This window comes from Trachurus japonicus, chromosome 24 (genome assembly GCF_045865225.1).
Source record: "Trachurus japonicus isolate A0001 chromosome 24, Traja_1.0".
NCBI lineage: Eukaryota > Metazoa > Chordata > Actinopteri > Carangiformes > Carangidae > Trachurus > Trachurus japonicus.
In genome coordinates this window covers 6,925,443-6,941,297 of record NC_140930.1, presented here as the reverse complement: position 1 = coordinate 6,941,297, position 15,855 = coordinate 6,925,443, and the positions used below count along the sequence as shown (strand labels likewise).

The following is a 15,855-nucleotide window of genomic DNA, read 5'->3' as shown; positions in this document are numbered from 1 at the left end:
GTAACGCTGCCTCACATAAACACCAAACATTATTTGTTGATTTAAATGTTGACTGGGAGTCGTGTCAGTGCAAATATGACGATCAGCGATGATTTAACGGACGAGATTCAAGCCGTCGTTGTTGTTACGTTACGTCCATAGATTGTAACATGTAGCATTGTGGCCCATTTTTAAAAAATATAATTTTAACCCCCTCAAAAACTGTTTCTGTCTGGATGAAACGCCAAAACACAAAAAAAAAAACGTATGCAGATTCACTGAAACCCGTATCAGTGTGGATTGGCTTTCAGCTAAAACCTTCCTGTCAGTTCATCTGTTCGGCATTTTTACGTTGTGACTGATTTAAAGATATATATATATATATATATATATATATATATATATATATATATATATATATATATATGATGTAAATAAAGTAAATAAATGTTTTGCTGGATGTCCCTGACAGGTTTGAGGCGGTGCCGGCTCACCCGGGCCGCTGGGACACGCTGCTGTACACGGGGGGGCCGGTCTGGGCCATGGAGTGGTGTCCGACCCCGGAGGGAGCGCCGGCCTCCCAGTACATCGCCGTGGCCTGTCACCGAGGGATGGACGACCAGCACCGCGTCAACAGGCTGTACGCCGGCATCGGACTGGTGCAGCTGTGGGACGTGGGCAAACTGGAGTACAACACCAGGTACAGAGGAAGTGTTTATTGATCAGTTACTTTATCTTTGATCAAGTGATTCATCCAAAGTTTCTAGAACATTTCTTCCACTCTCTGTGCCAAATCATTAATTAACCCTCCTACTTTCTTTCTTTCTTTGTCTGAAAATCGCATTTATCGTTTGATGGGTTTTTATGACACGTCTCATTGCGTCTCCTCTGCAGTCCCGACTCCCAGCCGGTCTTGGCCTACGGCCTGGCCCAGGACAAAGGCTTCATCTGGCACATGAAGTGGTGTCCTGCAGGAGGCTGGGAGCTGCCCAGCTGTGGCCGCAAGGTGAAGCTGCACCAACACCACTGTCTGAGCTCTCATCTGCTCTTGTCTATGTTTTCTGGCAGAATTTACGTTTAAATCCTTTTTTTAATTTTCCTTTAAAATCACAGACACTTCTGATAACCTTCAAGGGCAGATGTATACACACACCCTACACCCACCTTTCCCATACATGTATACAGAAGAGAAACAAAACAGAAGCATACAGGAAATAAAGCAAAACAAAACAAAAACAATAAAATTGAATAAAAAACATAGACGTAAATATAAATTTGTGAACAGTGACAGGCGATATGAGTTTATAAATATGTTTGCAGTTGAGTGGATGCCAAAGGTCGTGGAACAAATGACCCTGATTGTGTTTTTCAAGTGTTTTTCTAATGGAAGAAACTGAGCCAGGGCTCTACTGTGCAAGCATTTCACTCACATTTGCTCCTAAAAGATATATGTGCGAACCAGGAAAATGATCTGCCGCACAGTGTGCGAGTAAAGATCACAACATAGTTTATCTGTAATCTTTCAAAAACTACAAATCCCACAGTCGCATGCACCAATAACAGTAGTTAGTGGAGTGGAGCTGTCGGTGAAAAGAGGCAACAAGGCAACACTTTACCTGTGTGACAGGTTATTGAGTTTTATTAATATTTACATCAAGCTGGTAATCATGATAATCAATACATGCTAAGTAACAAGTCATATCATAATATAGAACAAGTGATCGCTTATGTCTGTTGATTAAAAAAGTATATTCTGGGTTATCAAATTTTGGACTAAAGGTGAAGTGTTTAGGGTGTTTTTACTTTTCTAAAATGTAAAAATGGGCCATCTTCTTTTTTTATATATATATATATATATATCTCCCACCCACTCAAAGGCTCCCTTCCTGCCCAGACTGGGGCTTCTGGCCATCGTCACCTCCACCGGTGTGGTCACCATCTACAGCCTGCCCCACCCTGACGCCCTGCGCGCCAACAAAAACCTCCCAGACTCTGGTAAGAACAACAACAACAACTGGACACTGTCTTCCTGTCTGATGTGTTTTTTCGGTATTAAAGGGATAGTTCACCCAAAATTCAAACTTCACTCATTATCTTCTCACCCTCATGTCGACTAAGGGCTGGGAGAAGTTTCAGAGTCCTCCGTGCCTTCTCTGAGTTACAGCGGGGCTCGGCGCAGCACTGCATGTCCATATGACGGTTGCGAACGGGGCTCACTTTTCTTCGTCCAAAAAGACACACCAAAAAAACATTGCTTGTTTGCTTGTACAGCTTGTTTGTAGCGGAAGCTCCCAGTGTCTCAGTTCACTGCTTTGCCTGTGTCAGTGCAAATCCCGCGAGATTTGTGACTGCACAACAAGCTTAAAGGACAATTCCAGGCGAATTCAACTCGGGGGTGTATTTTCCTATAATTTTTGGTCTAAAAGAATGAATCTGAAGATTTTCTGTTTAATTGCTCCTGTTTTGCGGTAGTTGCGTCTGTCCCCGCATCGCCGCGGCAGCAATGAATGGGAGTGGATGTAAGTTCCGCTGCTTAGGCTGTTTACAGCCCTCAAAGCCGCAATTTTTTTTCCACAGACAGCGTCAGATGACGACTCAAACATGCACCGAGAAGTTTATTTACTTCAAGCAAGCCGACATGTTTGTAAAAGTCGATCTAATTCAAAGTCTCCCGGAGTCTCGCGCGAGCCCGAAGTTGCAGTGCTGGTGTATTCAGGCGCAGTAGGAGCTACCGCTTGTGTCATAAACACAGGAATATCAACTCTTTACTTGCTTGAAGTGTACATTTTTTTCCACAGACAGCGTCAGGTGGCTACTCAAACATGCGCCGAGAAGTTTTTTTTACTTGAAGCAAGTAAAGAGTTGATATTCCTGTGTTTATGACACAAACGGGAGCTTTTCCCACTGCACCTGAACACACCGAGCACGGCTTGCTTGAAGTAAATAAACTTCTCGGTGTATGTTTGAGTCTCCATCTGACGCTGTCTGTGGAAAAAAATTGCGGCTTTGAGGGCTAAACAGCCTAAACAGCGGAACTTACATCCACTCCCATTCATTGCTGCCATGGCGACGCGGGGACAGACGCAACTACCGCAAAACAGGAGCGATTAAACTGAAAATCTTCAGATTCCTTCTTTTAGACCTAAAATGATATGAAAATACACCCCCGAGTTGAATTCGCCTGGAATTGTCCTTTAAAATATTGACTTATTTCATTTTTTTCGGAACAATTTCTCATGTTGGGGCTTCAATACAAGAGGCACATTACAGATGAGCGCTATGGAGGTATTTGGATGTTTTTTGGTGTGTCTTTTTGGACGAAGAAAAGTGAGCCCCGTTCGCTACTGTCATATGGACATGCACTGCTGCACGGAGCCCCCCCGTAACTCAGAGAAGGCACGGAGGACTCTGAAACTTCTCCCAGCCCTTAGTCGACATGAGGGTGAGTAGATAATGAGTGAAATTTGAATTTTGGGTGAACTATCCCTTTAATATCCACTCAGTTATAGTGGAAACACAAACTCCCACATGCACAGACCAGATTCAGACGCTGCAGTGTGCCAGCAGAGGGCAGTGTCACCTCACTGTTCCCTCAGAGCTGGAGCTGTAGGTGGCGACCACTGGATCATGGCAGCGTCGTAAAAATTAACGACTGCTCTCCAGTTTTAGCTCACGTCTCCTCAAAAGCCACTGCTGGTTTTTAACATTAACTTTGCCTCACGGAGCCTATTTCACACCTCCTGCACTCTGTTTCCTCCACACGCCACAAGAAAAGACACGTTGAACAAGACACAAAAGGAAGAACGTGTGTGAGATGAACCTCCCTCTACAGCCTGACCACAGGAAGTCAAGCACAGAGTTGCTGATTAATGCTCTTTCCATTGTTTAACTCAACAATTGTAACTTTATCAATGAGATTCAGTGGAATAAGGATCCATTTATTTGACTCACATTTGGAGCTGCCTTGAAAATGTTATTTAAGACATTTGATACCTGTTGACCAGTTATAGAAACAAACATCAAACTAATGAAACAGGAACTAAACATTTTCCATTTGTGTATATTATGTTATATGGAGGCCCAGGTGGTAAATGTAGAAAATACATCTGTTTATTTTCTCTAGTTTTGTCCATCGTTCTCTATTTCTAAAGACCCAGATCACGTCTTTCAGTCACAGAAACCTCGAGATGGAAAACAACAACAGATCGTTTCCATAGCAAAGCTGAAACCAATGAACGTTTGTTATTTCTCAACCAGTTAATTGAACATCAGAGCGGTCGCTGGTTAACGCCGTGATCATCAACAAATCAATCGGTTGTTTCGGCGCCGGTCGCTCTGTGATGATGGTTTTAGTTCAGAGTCACTGAGACGCGGCGTGGTTATTAACTAACACGTCGTTAGCCTGTAATCAATCACACAGCAGCAGATCCATCAGCTCGGTCCTGGTCGTCGTTAACGCGACCAGATATCATGTTCAGAGAGAGGACGGCGTCCATGAGGAGCCTCCGTGTGTGTGTGTGTTTAGTGCTTCAGGGTCTATCAGACTGCAGCAGCTCTAACAATGGCAGTAGTAAGCTCTTGAAAACACACACACACTCTGTCATGGAGTGTATTATGCTGCGTTCAAGACAACTCGGAAGTCGGAAAAAAACGAGCTCCGAGTTGTCAAAAACGAATTGAACGGCGTCGAACTCGGAAATTACAGGTCGGAAACTCGGGGTATCATTTCAGAGCTCCGACTTGGCATCACGACAACATCAAAACATGATGGCACTTCGTCTTAAACGGTTAGAATTTAGAAATTTTAAAGCAGAAGTAAGTGATATATTTGTGTTAATATGAGTCTTAAATAGTTATATCTTCCGACAGCAATCACTTACATAGAGTGTTTGGTCTGAAACACGGGTCTGTCAGTCACTCTGCTCTGCTCTGAGCCCAGGAGAAAACATTTATCGTATCCTACAGTTTTTATCCAATGAGGAGAGAGAACGGCATGCAGGGCTGTGTGTGCAGCCAAGGGACGCCGTGAATGTGGCGACGTAGGGACGAGGACTGTTATGGTGCGTTCAAGGAAACTCGTAGACTCGTGTTTTTCCGACCTGTGAAGTGGTACCAGTTCGATCTGGTACGAGTTCACGGGTCGGAAGTTACGAGTGGCCGTTATAGTGACTTTCACCGGTAAAACAGGTCGGAAAAACACGAGTGGGTTGCCTGGAACGCTACAAAGTCGTAAGTTGTGACTTGAAGCTGTAATTTACGATTTCAAAAGCCTGCCTGGAACGCAGCATTAGCGGAAACGACCGGATCGCTTACTTCTGCTTTAAGTTATTTGTTGAGGTTTTAATGCATATTTTTTGTGTATTATTGCAGTATATGAAATACGTTTATATTAAGTTGTGATTGTGGACCTCGTAAATAACGGTTATCAAGGCTATAACGGTTATATGTGCACTCATCTGCAGCGTCTCCTCTCCTCTTCATTTGCCTCCAAAACAAACATAATTTACTGCTGCATATATTTTTCGTATTCAGCGATGAGCCACAATATGCCAAACTTCCTTCGGGTATCCATGTTTTTTCTCTTCCGAGTTCCTGCAGCGTGAACGCAATGATGTCAGGAATCGGAAATTTCCGAGTTGGGAATTCCAACCTCCGAGTTGTTTTGAACGCAACATGAGTTTGTGTGTGTGTGTGTGTGTGTGTGTGTGTGTGTGTGTGTGTGTGTGTGTGTGTGTGTGTGTGTGTGTGTGTGTGTGTGTGTGTGTGTGTGTGTGTGTGTGTGTGTGTGTGTGTGTGTGTGTGTGTGTGTGTGTGTGTGTGTGTGTGTGTGTGTGTGCTGACATTGTGGATGTTGGAGCCTGTGGTCCAGTCCATTCAGATGAGTGCGTGAGCCGCCGCTGGGGCTGCGCTGATAGACGACTGTATGAATGAGATTAATGGAGAGTTTATCTGCCACATCCATCACACACTGAAAACCTGCTCGTGTCTGCACAGCGCACCAGCAGCACCAGTGTGTGTGTGTGTGTGTGTTTGTCCGCCGAGCGCCACGAGCCACGAGAGATCTGATTAAACACGACTCCAGTAGTGTGAGATCAGAGCGTTTGAGACGCTCACACACACTCGACATCACATCAGCGCGGCCGTCGTACATCCCATTAACGCCTTATCTCTGGGGCCCGTCCTGTCTGAGGCCGTGTTACTACACTGGTGTTTGTGTCTGACGATTCAGTGAAGCATCGCTGTTTGGTATTGATACAGACGTGTTGACCTTTTATTATGAAAATTAAAAATTTCAATTTCAATTTTTGGCACTACAGTAGTTTTTAGTAGTAGCTTTTAGTAGTTTATCAGTCTGTCTGAGATTATTAGTTAAAATATGTAGAAGTTTTCCTTTCTATACATGATTTGTACTGGTGATAGGGTAATAAAATGTATCACAGTATGTTATTACAACACTTAGGATATTTAAAATGTTTAAAATTACAATAATGTTGTATCGTGACTTAAGTATCGTGATAAAATTGTAGCTTGGGGCCTCTGGTGATTCCTCCACTGTTGAGATTTAAATTTATTTCCATAAGAAAAGGGGCTTATATTCAGAGTTTCCTGTTGCATTTATAGTCTTAAAGGGGTAGTTCAACATTTTGGCAAATTAGCTCTGGTGGACAAGTTGTGACTGGTGGTGAATGGTGAATGTACAGGTCCAAGTTGTTGGATTGTGTATTTGATGAGTTTGATTTGATGAGGGAAACCAAGAAATCCCATGAGCCTCCGTAGCGTAGCTCTGAGCAGCTCGTGGCTCTGCTCCGCCGTTCTAAAAATAGCTTGCACCGACAATTAAAGGTAACGAACCTACTGCTATGACTATAGGGATTATGGCAATGGGCCAATTTGCCAAAATGTTGAACTGTCACTTTAAACCAAAAAAAGAAAACTGAATTTCTCCACATTACCTTCTCCAAATATGTACATACTGGTGTTCATTTATTTTGATAAAGACAAACACCAGGCTCCATTATTCACCTGTATCGCACTAACAAAGGCACAAACACACAAGAGCCTTTCCTTTGATTTAACGGCGTCATTACAGAGCAGCTGGTGCGAATCCGTTCATGTGTTTATATTCAGATGAGAGTCAGCGTGTTGGCTGATTACAGACTCCACCGTATTACACTTGGCTTGGTTTTACAATTAAGAAAGATCTTCAGTGCTTCAGCTCGGACATAAAAACGATATACCAAGCCTGACATTTCCATTCCTTTTTCTTTTTTCCTCCCTCTTTTCCACATTTGTTTCATGGGCCCTGGTTTCCATTTTATTTTGTAGCCATGGGTCATTGGCTCCGGCTACTACATCAAACACCCCCCATGCTTCTAACCATAGTCTATAGTTATTGGATAGAGCGGTTGCAGAGCGCTGTAACGACTCCTCAACACTCACACAGTCGACTGCAGCGGGAGACCTGGACTGGGATTTACGGAAACACTCTATTTTTAGTTGGTCCAACATAAATCAAATGTAAATATATAAAAACAAATAATATAATCTGCTTCTAATTTAATATTACTCTAGATTACACTAGATCTTCAATAAAACCTCAGTGTCATCTGAGGCAGGTTCAACCCTGGTTTTGAACGATCAACATCATCAAAATTCATTGAATGAAACAATATATTAGTGCTGTTTGCAGCAGCGCCTCAGTTTAAACAGCCAATTAACAGATTATCTAACAATATGTCACATTTTGCAAGAATAAAACTGATTTTAGTGAGATTATTAGATAAAATCCGTTGCAGTTTTCCCTTCTATAGATGATTTGTACTGGTGATAGGGTAATAAAATGTATCACAATATGTTATTACACTTGAGACATTAAAAAATGTTTAAAATTGCAATAAAATTGTATCGTGACCTGGGTATCATGAGGAAATCCAGCCAAACTCTAATATCCAGATTTACATTGATTTAGCATTTTCCTGGGTCTCAGAAATTAAAATGCACACATCGCCGTCCATTTCTTTTCTTTACATCCACACTAGCTGCCGGACCTTTGGCACCAAAATCAGCATCTTGTAAAATATCTTCACATCTTCCGCTTGGATCCTCGGCTCTGACCTTGTAACAGACGTCCACGCTCCCCTGAGGATAAACCCCAGTGACCGATCATCTGTCCTCTCACAAAAAATACCACTTTACATGTTTCTCCTCTGACTCTGGCTTCACACTCCAGTACAATGCAGCAGAGCCAGAGATAAGACCAGAAACCCTTTTACTTTACATTACCCACAATGCAACTCATTTTGTTTATCTCCCAAAAAAACCTGCAAACCCACTTTGATATGAGACTTTTTTAAGGTACAAAAAAATGCATTTCAGCAGCATTTCACTTCACTCATAATTTGTTTGGCTCTGTGACCACTTAACCATATCACATCTGTTAAAGATCAAACACAAACTCTGGATAGTTTTATCTTTACACTGGTTTTTCCATTAGAGAGAGAGAGAAGCAGCTGAGCAACCTCAAACATTAGAAAAATATTCACGCACTATTAACAGCACAGTAAAACTTGGATTTGTTTATCTGGAGCAGGCAGCAGGGAGCCAGAGGACGGAGGAGGAAGGTGAATTTACTGAATTTAACTCTTTACATTTTCCTTACAACCTCTGTTGGACTGAATCCGGATTTTTGGGGTTCTGCCGAATACCGAATCCACTGTTTAAGATTCGTCCAAATCCGAACCGAAAACCGAATCCTACTCCCATCATCGGCCTAAAACAGTAAACAGATTATAAATACAGTCAACACCATCACACAGTTTGTGTTTTATTCTAACTGTAAAAATCAATGGCCACTAACTTATGCCACTATTTCGCATTTGAACAGAATTAATGCTCAGACTCAGAACATCAACAAACATTCAAGCTTTGAGTCAGTCTTTAGTATTAAATTGTTAATGTAAATTGTACTTTTACTATTGGTTGTGGATACGGAAAAAATGACAGTTTTTGGAGCCTCCATAATTGTTCAGGAGAGAGAGAGCTTAACAGTGATACATGACATGACATGGGTCAGACAACAGACACAGTTTGTCACAGTAGCTGTTAACTTTTGGTGGATTTAGGAGAAATCTACTGACGAAAGAGACAAAATGGAGTAAAATACAAAACCTTAATGTGGATTTTCTACCATTTCTTAAGACTTTTCTGAAAGAATACATGTTAAGGAAGAAAAATAGCCTCATAATCTCAAAATTGATCAGTGCATGAAAAAACATTTTGTGTTTTTCCTGTAGTGTCTCGCCTAAAATGCAGACGAAATGGTGGAAATCATCTCTCTGCTGTTCGGTGTCAGCTGAGAGGGGTCAGAGGTGAAATTGGGCGAGTGTCTCTCTCTCTCTCTGTTTGCCACAGATAATTATAAATAGCTTTTGTCCCGACCGGTCTCTCCAGAATGACTGAATGAGAAGAGGAGGCTGTTAAAGCTGCAGGATTGGAGGGCGGATCGAAGGGGAGGGGTGGAGGTGTGGAGGAAGGGAGAGGGGGGAAAAAAAAGACAAAAGGGAGAATGTGAGGAGGCGTCGTGAACACACATAATTTACAGTGGCGCTCTCCATCAGACAAGGATCTATAATTGAAATGACAAAGAAGATGCATCACCGCGCCGAGTTGTTAGTGTTGGAAGCCATGAATTTTAGGTGTAGCCGCTGACACCGCCTGTATCCCTGCTCTGTCAGTCATCAACGACTCTTACTAGGAATTAGGAAGAGGGGGCAGCGGCAAGGTGATTTAGTCTGTGGTGCTTTAAAAAAAAAACAAAAAAAAAAGAAATACAAGAAATTAGATTCAGATTCGGATTTAAAATGTAAAATGTGAGACTTTAGAACAAAAAAGGTTTAGATGGGGGTATTAATTAATCTATTAATGTTCATTTATTGCCACTTTAACACAAAAACTCCGAGTGTGGTGATGATGATGATGATGATGATGATGATGATGATGATGAAGACTAATCACCGTCATCAGTCACAGCAGACGATAAAACACTCATCACCTCGTTGTGTTTACGCAGCTCGGAGCTGCAGAAATCTACACAACACCACTGAAACAATCCATTTAATTATGGTTCAACGTTTCACTGTAAAACAATAAATAACTTTTATTATTATTCAAAGTGGCCTCAGTGCAGCAAACCTGAACAATGTAAATTCAATAAACAGAAATTATTATTTAAAAAAAGGTGTAAAGACTCTAATGAGATGAGCTTTGAAGGCACAAACGGTTCTTATCGGCCAACGCAGACGCTGATACTGAAATGACTGATTAAATTGATCAGCTGATTTATCACTGCGGGTAAAATCTGGACTGTTTTATTTCAGTGGTTTGTTTAGCTCGACTGCTTCGTTTATTTTGTTGTATTATGTTGAAAAGCAAAGGCCACAAATGCAGAAATGAAGAGATGTTGGGCTGGTTTTTTAAAAGAAAGTGTAGATTTTCCGAATTATATGGATCTTCATTTGAAAGATCCAATATCCATTCATATCGAGGTAAATACAGAGACTGCTTGCTGAAAAACTGTTCCCGATGGGAACGCGCATCAGCGGTTTTGCATGAATTTACCTCTAAAACAACTCTGTCTGGTAACGTTCTGTTATTATCTCATAGCGTGGTGAATGTGCAGGTCACAACTTGTCCACTAGAGCGTTTTGGAGTTGTTGGATTGTGTATTTGATGAGTTTGATGAGGGAAACCAAGAAATCCCATGAGCCTCCGTAGCGTAGCTCTGAGCAGCTCACGGCTCTGCTCCACCGTTCTAAAAATAGCTTGCACCGACAATTAAAGGTAACGGACCTACTGCTCTGACTATAGGGATTATGGCAATGGGCTAATTTGCCACAATGTTGAACTATCCCTTTAATGTTTTTATAATGCACCAGGTTAGAGAGTTCCATATTTGTACAATTTACAGCATTAGTTCTGTGAAAATTTCTTTCGTAAACAAACGAAACTGGTGTTAACTCTGAAATATCTCTAAATGAATCAATATCAAATGGAATCGATTGGATGAATCGGTAGCGATTCCCAACCCTGTTGGATAAAGTGAGTTTGTTCTTCCTGGTGACAGACTTGGGTTCACCCCAGGTCTTCTGTTAGGTCTGGAGTGGTAAAGGATTGTGTATATACGTATGTGTGTATATATAAATATAGTGGAGCAGCTTCTATAAAAGCAGTGTGTGTATGTGTGTGTGTAGTAATGTGTTTTTGTGAGCTGAGCTGGCGGAGGGAGTGGAAGACTGAGGACTGGTATTGATCTGCTCTCTCAGTGATCTAAACTAGAGGAGCAGAGGAAACTAATGACGGGGAACAGTCGGACGCCTATTTTTGTTATTGGATTTTTCATCTAGCGAGTGTGACAGCGGCAGGTACAGCGGTATTACTGCCTAAGTGCTGCTTAACGTCCACTAATGTTGCACCAGGACAAGGATACGGAGGAGGAGGACGAGGCTGGTCTCAGACTGTAAAACACTGACGCAGACGTTCATGTTCCCCATGGGATGAATTGGACTCTGTGGTGATCGTTTGATTTCCCATCAAGCACCACGAACAAGTCCAGTGTCTATAGAGAATGTGAAGCTGACGTCACGCCGCTTTGGCGTTGTGGGACGTCGGCGCCATCTTTGGAGGAACGCAAACGTAAACAGAGTGGGGAAAACGGAGGAAAACGAGCAAGAAGTAAAAGAGAAAGAAAAAGAGATGAGGAAGACGGACAAAAATAAAATAAAAAAAAGAAATGGAGAAGGGGAAGGGAAACGAAGGAGGAACGTATCGTGATAAACTCAAATTTAACGAGAAACAAGGTACACAGAAAAACTACAACTTATTAAGACCCAGATTTACTCCCTCCACTGACTTATCCAGACATCGTGAACTATCTCGTTTTTGGTATTAGTGCATATACTACTGTGGCATTTTTTTACGCAGCAGTACTGTCCCACAATGATTACTTTTAAGCGACTTTGGGGAACTTTTTTTAGGGGGACGAGCAAGTGTTTACATCCGCGATCCTCCAAAGATGGCGCCCAACGTCCCACGGTGTGACGTAACTTCACATTCTCTATAAACGTGTAGATATGATAGCTCAGTAATATCAAAGACGGTTCAGAAACAAGACGCTCCACTACGAGTCAGTTTCCTGTCTCTGTGTCCCGTGGTGTTTCTCCATGACTCCGCCCCCTTTAGGATACCAGCAGACCATGACTCCGCCCACTTTAGGAGACCAGCAGACCATGACTCCGCCCCCTTTAGGAGACCACCAGACCATGACTCCGCCCCCTTTAGGATACCAGCAGACCATGACTCCGCCCCCTTTAGGAGACCAGCAGACCATGACTCCGCCCCCTTTAGGAGACCAGCAGACCATGACTCCGCCCCCTTTAGGAGACCAGCAGACCATGACTCCGCCCCCTTTAGGAGACCAGCAGACCATGACTCCGCCCACTTTAGGAGACCAGCAGCAGCAGAAGAGTCTTGAATCTATTGACTCCAATGGAAGAAGTGAACGTGAACTCAGATTATGGTCGATTCTTTCGCTCCGTAGTTACTGAACTAAATATTGGACTCATTTTTCACAAGACACATCTCTTCTGAACATTTTGACACTAAAATGGACAAAGAGGAGGAAAGTAACTTTGTTTCAGACCTGTGGGGCCACAAATAAATGAATGTATGGGAAACTGATGTACATTCAAATTGAGGCCATTTTCTTCCCAGAAATTTGTAGAAAATATCAATAACTTACTCCGTTCTACAGACAACTGTTATAAATCCGCACACGAGGTGTCATTGGTGCAGTTTGTAGTGAGCCATCTTGTCATACTAGAGGATCTTTGGTGTTATCAGCATGTTAGCACACTAGTCTTTCTGTAGCATCTGAACCGTCTCCATGTTTCCTGTCGACTCAGCTCTTGTCAGATGGTTGAGGAGCTTTACAAACCCCCCTCCACCTCCACCACCACCACCACCGTTATATTTCCAGCGTCACATTAAAGAGGAGCTGATTAGTCAGATGTGCAGAGATGAGACAGGAGGCCTCCTCTTTTTATTTCTGTCACTTTTCATGTGAACAACTGAGCGCAGCACTGTGAACGTCCTCCATCCATCATTGTCTGACAACGTTCACCATTATCTACACATTTACCTGCTCACCTCCGTTGCTCTTTGACAGCCAGCTCTGCACACACACACACACACACACACAACTCAAGACAGCTTCAAATACATTTGATCGGTCGTGTTAAGAACAAAACCTGACACTTAGGATGAAAAGAAAAAAAGTTTAGATGAGTTTAAGTGACTTTCATGCTGCTGTTTACGCGACACGATGTAAAACAGAAGTAAACAGTACAACGACAAGCAAGAGTGAAGAATAAAACATAAAAAAAGACACTTTATACAGTTATGTACAAGAAAAATATCTACTGTTTGTACAAGAATTATTGTGGAGGAAAATATATTTACAATGTTTCTTGTTGGTTTTAATTACCATCATTAATTAACAGTGTGATTTATGTTCTTCTCTCTGCAGGAAAAGCCGACCAGCAGCCACCGATATACCAGGTAGGTTCTGGTTAAAAATGCTGCCACCATCCTCATTAATGTTTTTTTTTTTACTATTATTATTATTATCAGTATTAATATCATCTCGTCTCCTTCAGGCTAAAGGAGTGGTGACGCTGAAGCTGGGCTCCTTCAGGGCTCCGCATCTGGAGCAGAGTGGTCAGGTCCTGTCTCTGGATTGGCTGCCTGAAAAACCTCACAACGTCATGGCCGTCGGATTCTACGACGGTATGAATCCGTTTCCTGATGCGTTTGTTTTATTACCGTAAACTCTCCAATAGAAGCCTGGGCTTTTATTTGCTTCACCTGCCGAACTGACTCGGCTTATATTAGAGACAGACGTCTGTATGGGACAGGCTTTTATTTAATTTAGAACAAATCTTCTGCTCAGCAAAGATGGAAAATCCTCTCAAATGGTTCTGTTGTTACTGTTTTAAAAGAGTCAGAACAGAAGGAAAGAGTCGGATCCAGAGCAGCATTCATATACAGGTTTAAAACTTCTGGATCCAGACTCGGATCAATCAAAAAAAATGTTTTAGCTAATTTCTGAAATGACATTCAAAAACAATCTCCCAAAGTTTCATAGTCAAGATAATTGCGAAGTTGACTTGCAACTTTTAACCCTCTAAAGACGAGCACAACATGAAATAACTTCTGAACCGTTTATGATAGAGCTGATCTGTGACTGCTCATCTGATTTGTGAGATTCTCCACTTTCCGAGGGTCATTGAATGGTGCCTCTATGACAACAAGGGACCGTATAGGGTGCTTGTAATCACGTGGTACAGGAACAGACGCTGGCCTTTAAACCAGAGGCGTTCTATATTATTTAAACACAATTTTCTCAGGTTTTCAGACTGGAAAAAAGAGTGGAAGACCATAATTCAAATGGCAATATCTTGAAAACTATCCGATGTATGACTTTGAATAGGGTATCATTTTATTTTAAAGCTTATTTTCTCCTCGTAACATTGATACCAAAATCTCAATTTCGAATTTTGGGTCACTGTGACTCATTTTGCTGGATCAGGTCACAAATAAATAGTCAGTCTGGATTCCTCCAGGTTCGTCTGCATCTTACTGTTTCTCTATTCCCTGTGCTCGTGTGTCCAGGTGTCGTCGGCCTGTGGGATCTGTCCACAAAGTCTGCGCTGCTGCGAGTGCGAGAGTCGGACCGGTCGCTGAGTCTGATGCCCTATCGAACTTTTCTGGCTCACAACCACTGTGTCCGGGCGCTGACCTTCTGCCCCGCCTCCAGGTAAACGCTCTCTGATCTCACCTGTGTTCTGCTCAGAGCTGGTATGAGGACACCATGACAGATTTACAATTTTAGTCACTGAATATCTTCTTATACGAGGCACTATGGGAAAATAGTTTACATTAAAGCAACACTATGTCGTTTCTCTGGCTTAAAATAATGTTTCTAAACTCATTCAAGTGGTAGAAAAACGGTTTATAGGATGAATCCCCCCCTTCCCTCCTCCATCTGCCGTGAAGGTGAAGAGTGCGATCTGCTTCACGAGCATAGTACGTGAGTTTTTTTTGACGGAGCCGGTGTCGGAGGAGGCGAAGGGGGGAAAAAAAGCGAGACAGTGATCGAACAGGCAGAGTTCATACAGTATTTACGGCAAAGGCAGCAGACAGTTGCCCTTCTCACCCAGAAGCACTGAGTGAATCTTACACTGTGTTGCTTTAAGGCGAGCTACTGATAGAAGCTCCTGTCTGTTCTGCAGCCCAGCTCAATGCTGAATAAGTGAGTCGTGCTGCTGTTTTTAGTCGCCACAAACTTTTAATTTGCTCAGAATCCGATGCTATAAACCCGATACACCACTTCCAGACGACTGATCTTTTCACTGTTATGATTTCTTCTGCCTTGACGTTTCAAAGCTCGCTTTACTACAAACTACAGAAGCTTAAAGAGGAACTCTGCTACATTTTTACCTTAATTAACCAGCTCCAGAGTCCTAGTTCTGGTTAAATCAATGACTAGTAACTAGTTCCAGGGAGAATGGAGGCTCTCTGCCTTCCACCTAGCGTCTCTTGGCTGAAAACCAACCTTGTAAGATCAGAGCCTCCGACCCGGTGTCCCAGCTCTCGTCTCCATGGCGACACCGCCACACAAACGTAACCCGTAATCTCTTGTTTATGACAGATAAGACTACACAGATATACACATGGTAACATGGTAGATGATAAATAACGTTATCCACCGCTCCATGGATTGATTTCTCACCGGCTTCTTTGTTGAAAACAAATGCACAT

The 15,855-nt window shown here is 42.4% G+C and overlaps 1 protein-coding gene across 5 annotated transcripts in view; it reads left to right on the top strand.

Annotated features, from left to right (window-relative positions):
* The window catches only part of gtf3c2 (general transcription factor IIIC, polypeptide 2, beta), a 32,793-nt gene that overhangs the window by 5,728 nt on the left and 11,210 nt on the right, over window positions 1-15,855 (top strand). For all 5 annotated transcript variants that reach the window (XM_085771055.1, XM_085771057.1, XM_085771056.1 and 2 more), the window contains exons 9-14: window positions 452-679; window positions 874-985; window positions 1,857-1,974; window positions 13,562-13,593; window positions 13,692-13,821; window positions 14,707-14,851. In XM_085771055.1, coding sequence (XP_085627181.1) covers window positions 452-679; window positions 874-985; window positions 1,857-1,974; window positions 13,562-13,593; window positions 13,692-13,821; window positions 14,707-14,851 — 765 coding nt within the window. The remainder of the gene's footprint in view (window positions 1-451; window positions 680-873; window positions 986-1,856; window positions 1,975-13,561; window positions 13,594-13,691; window positions 13,822-14,706; window positions 14,852-15,855) is intronic.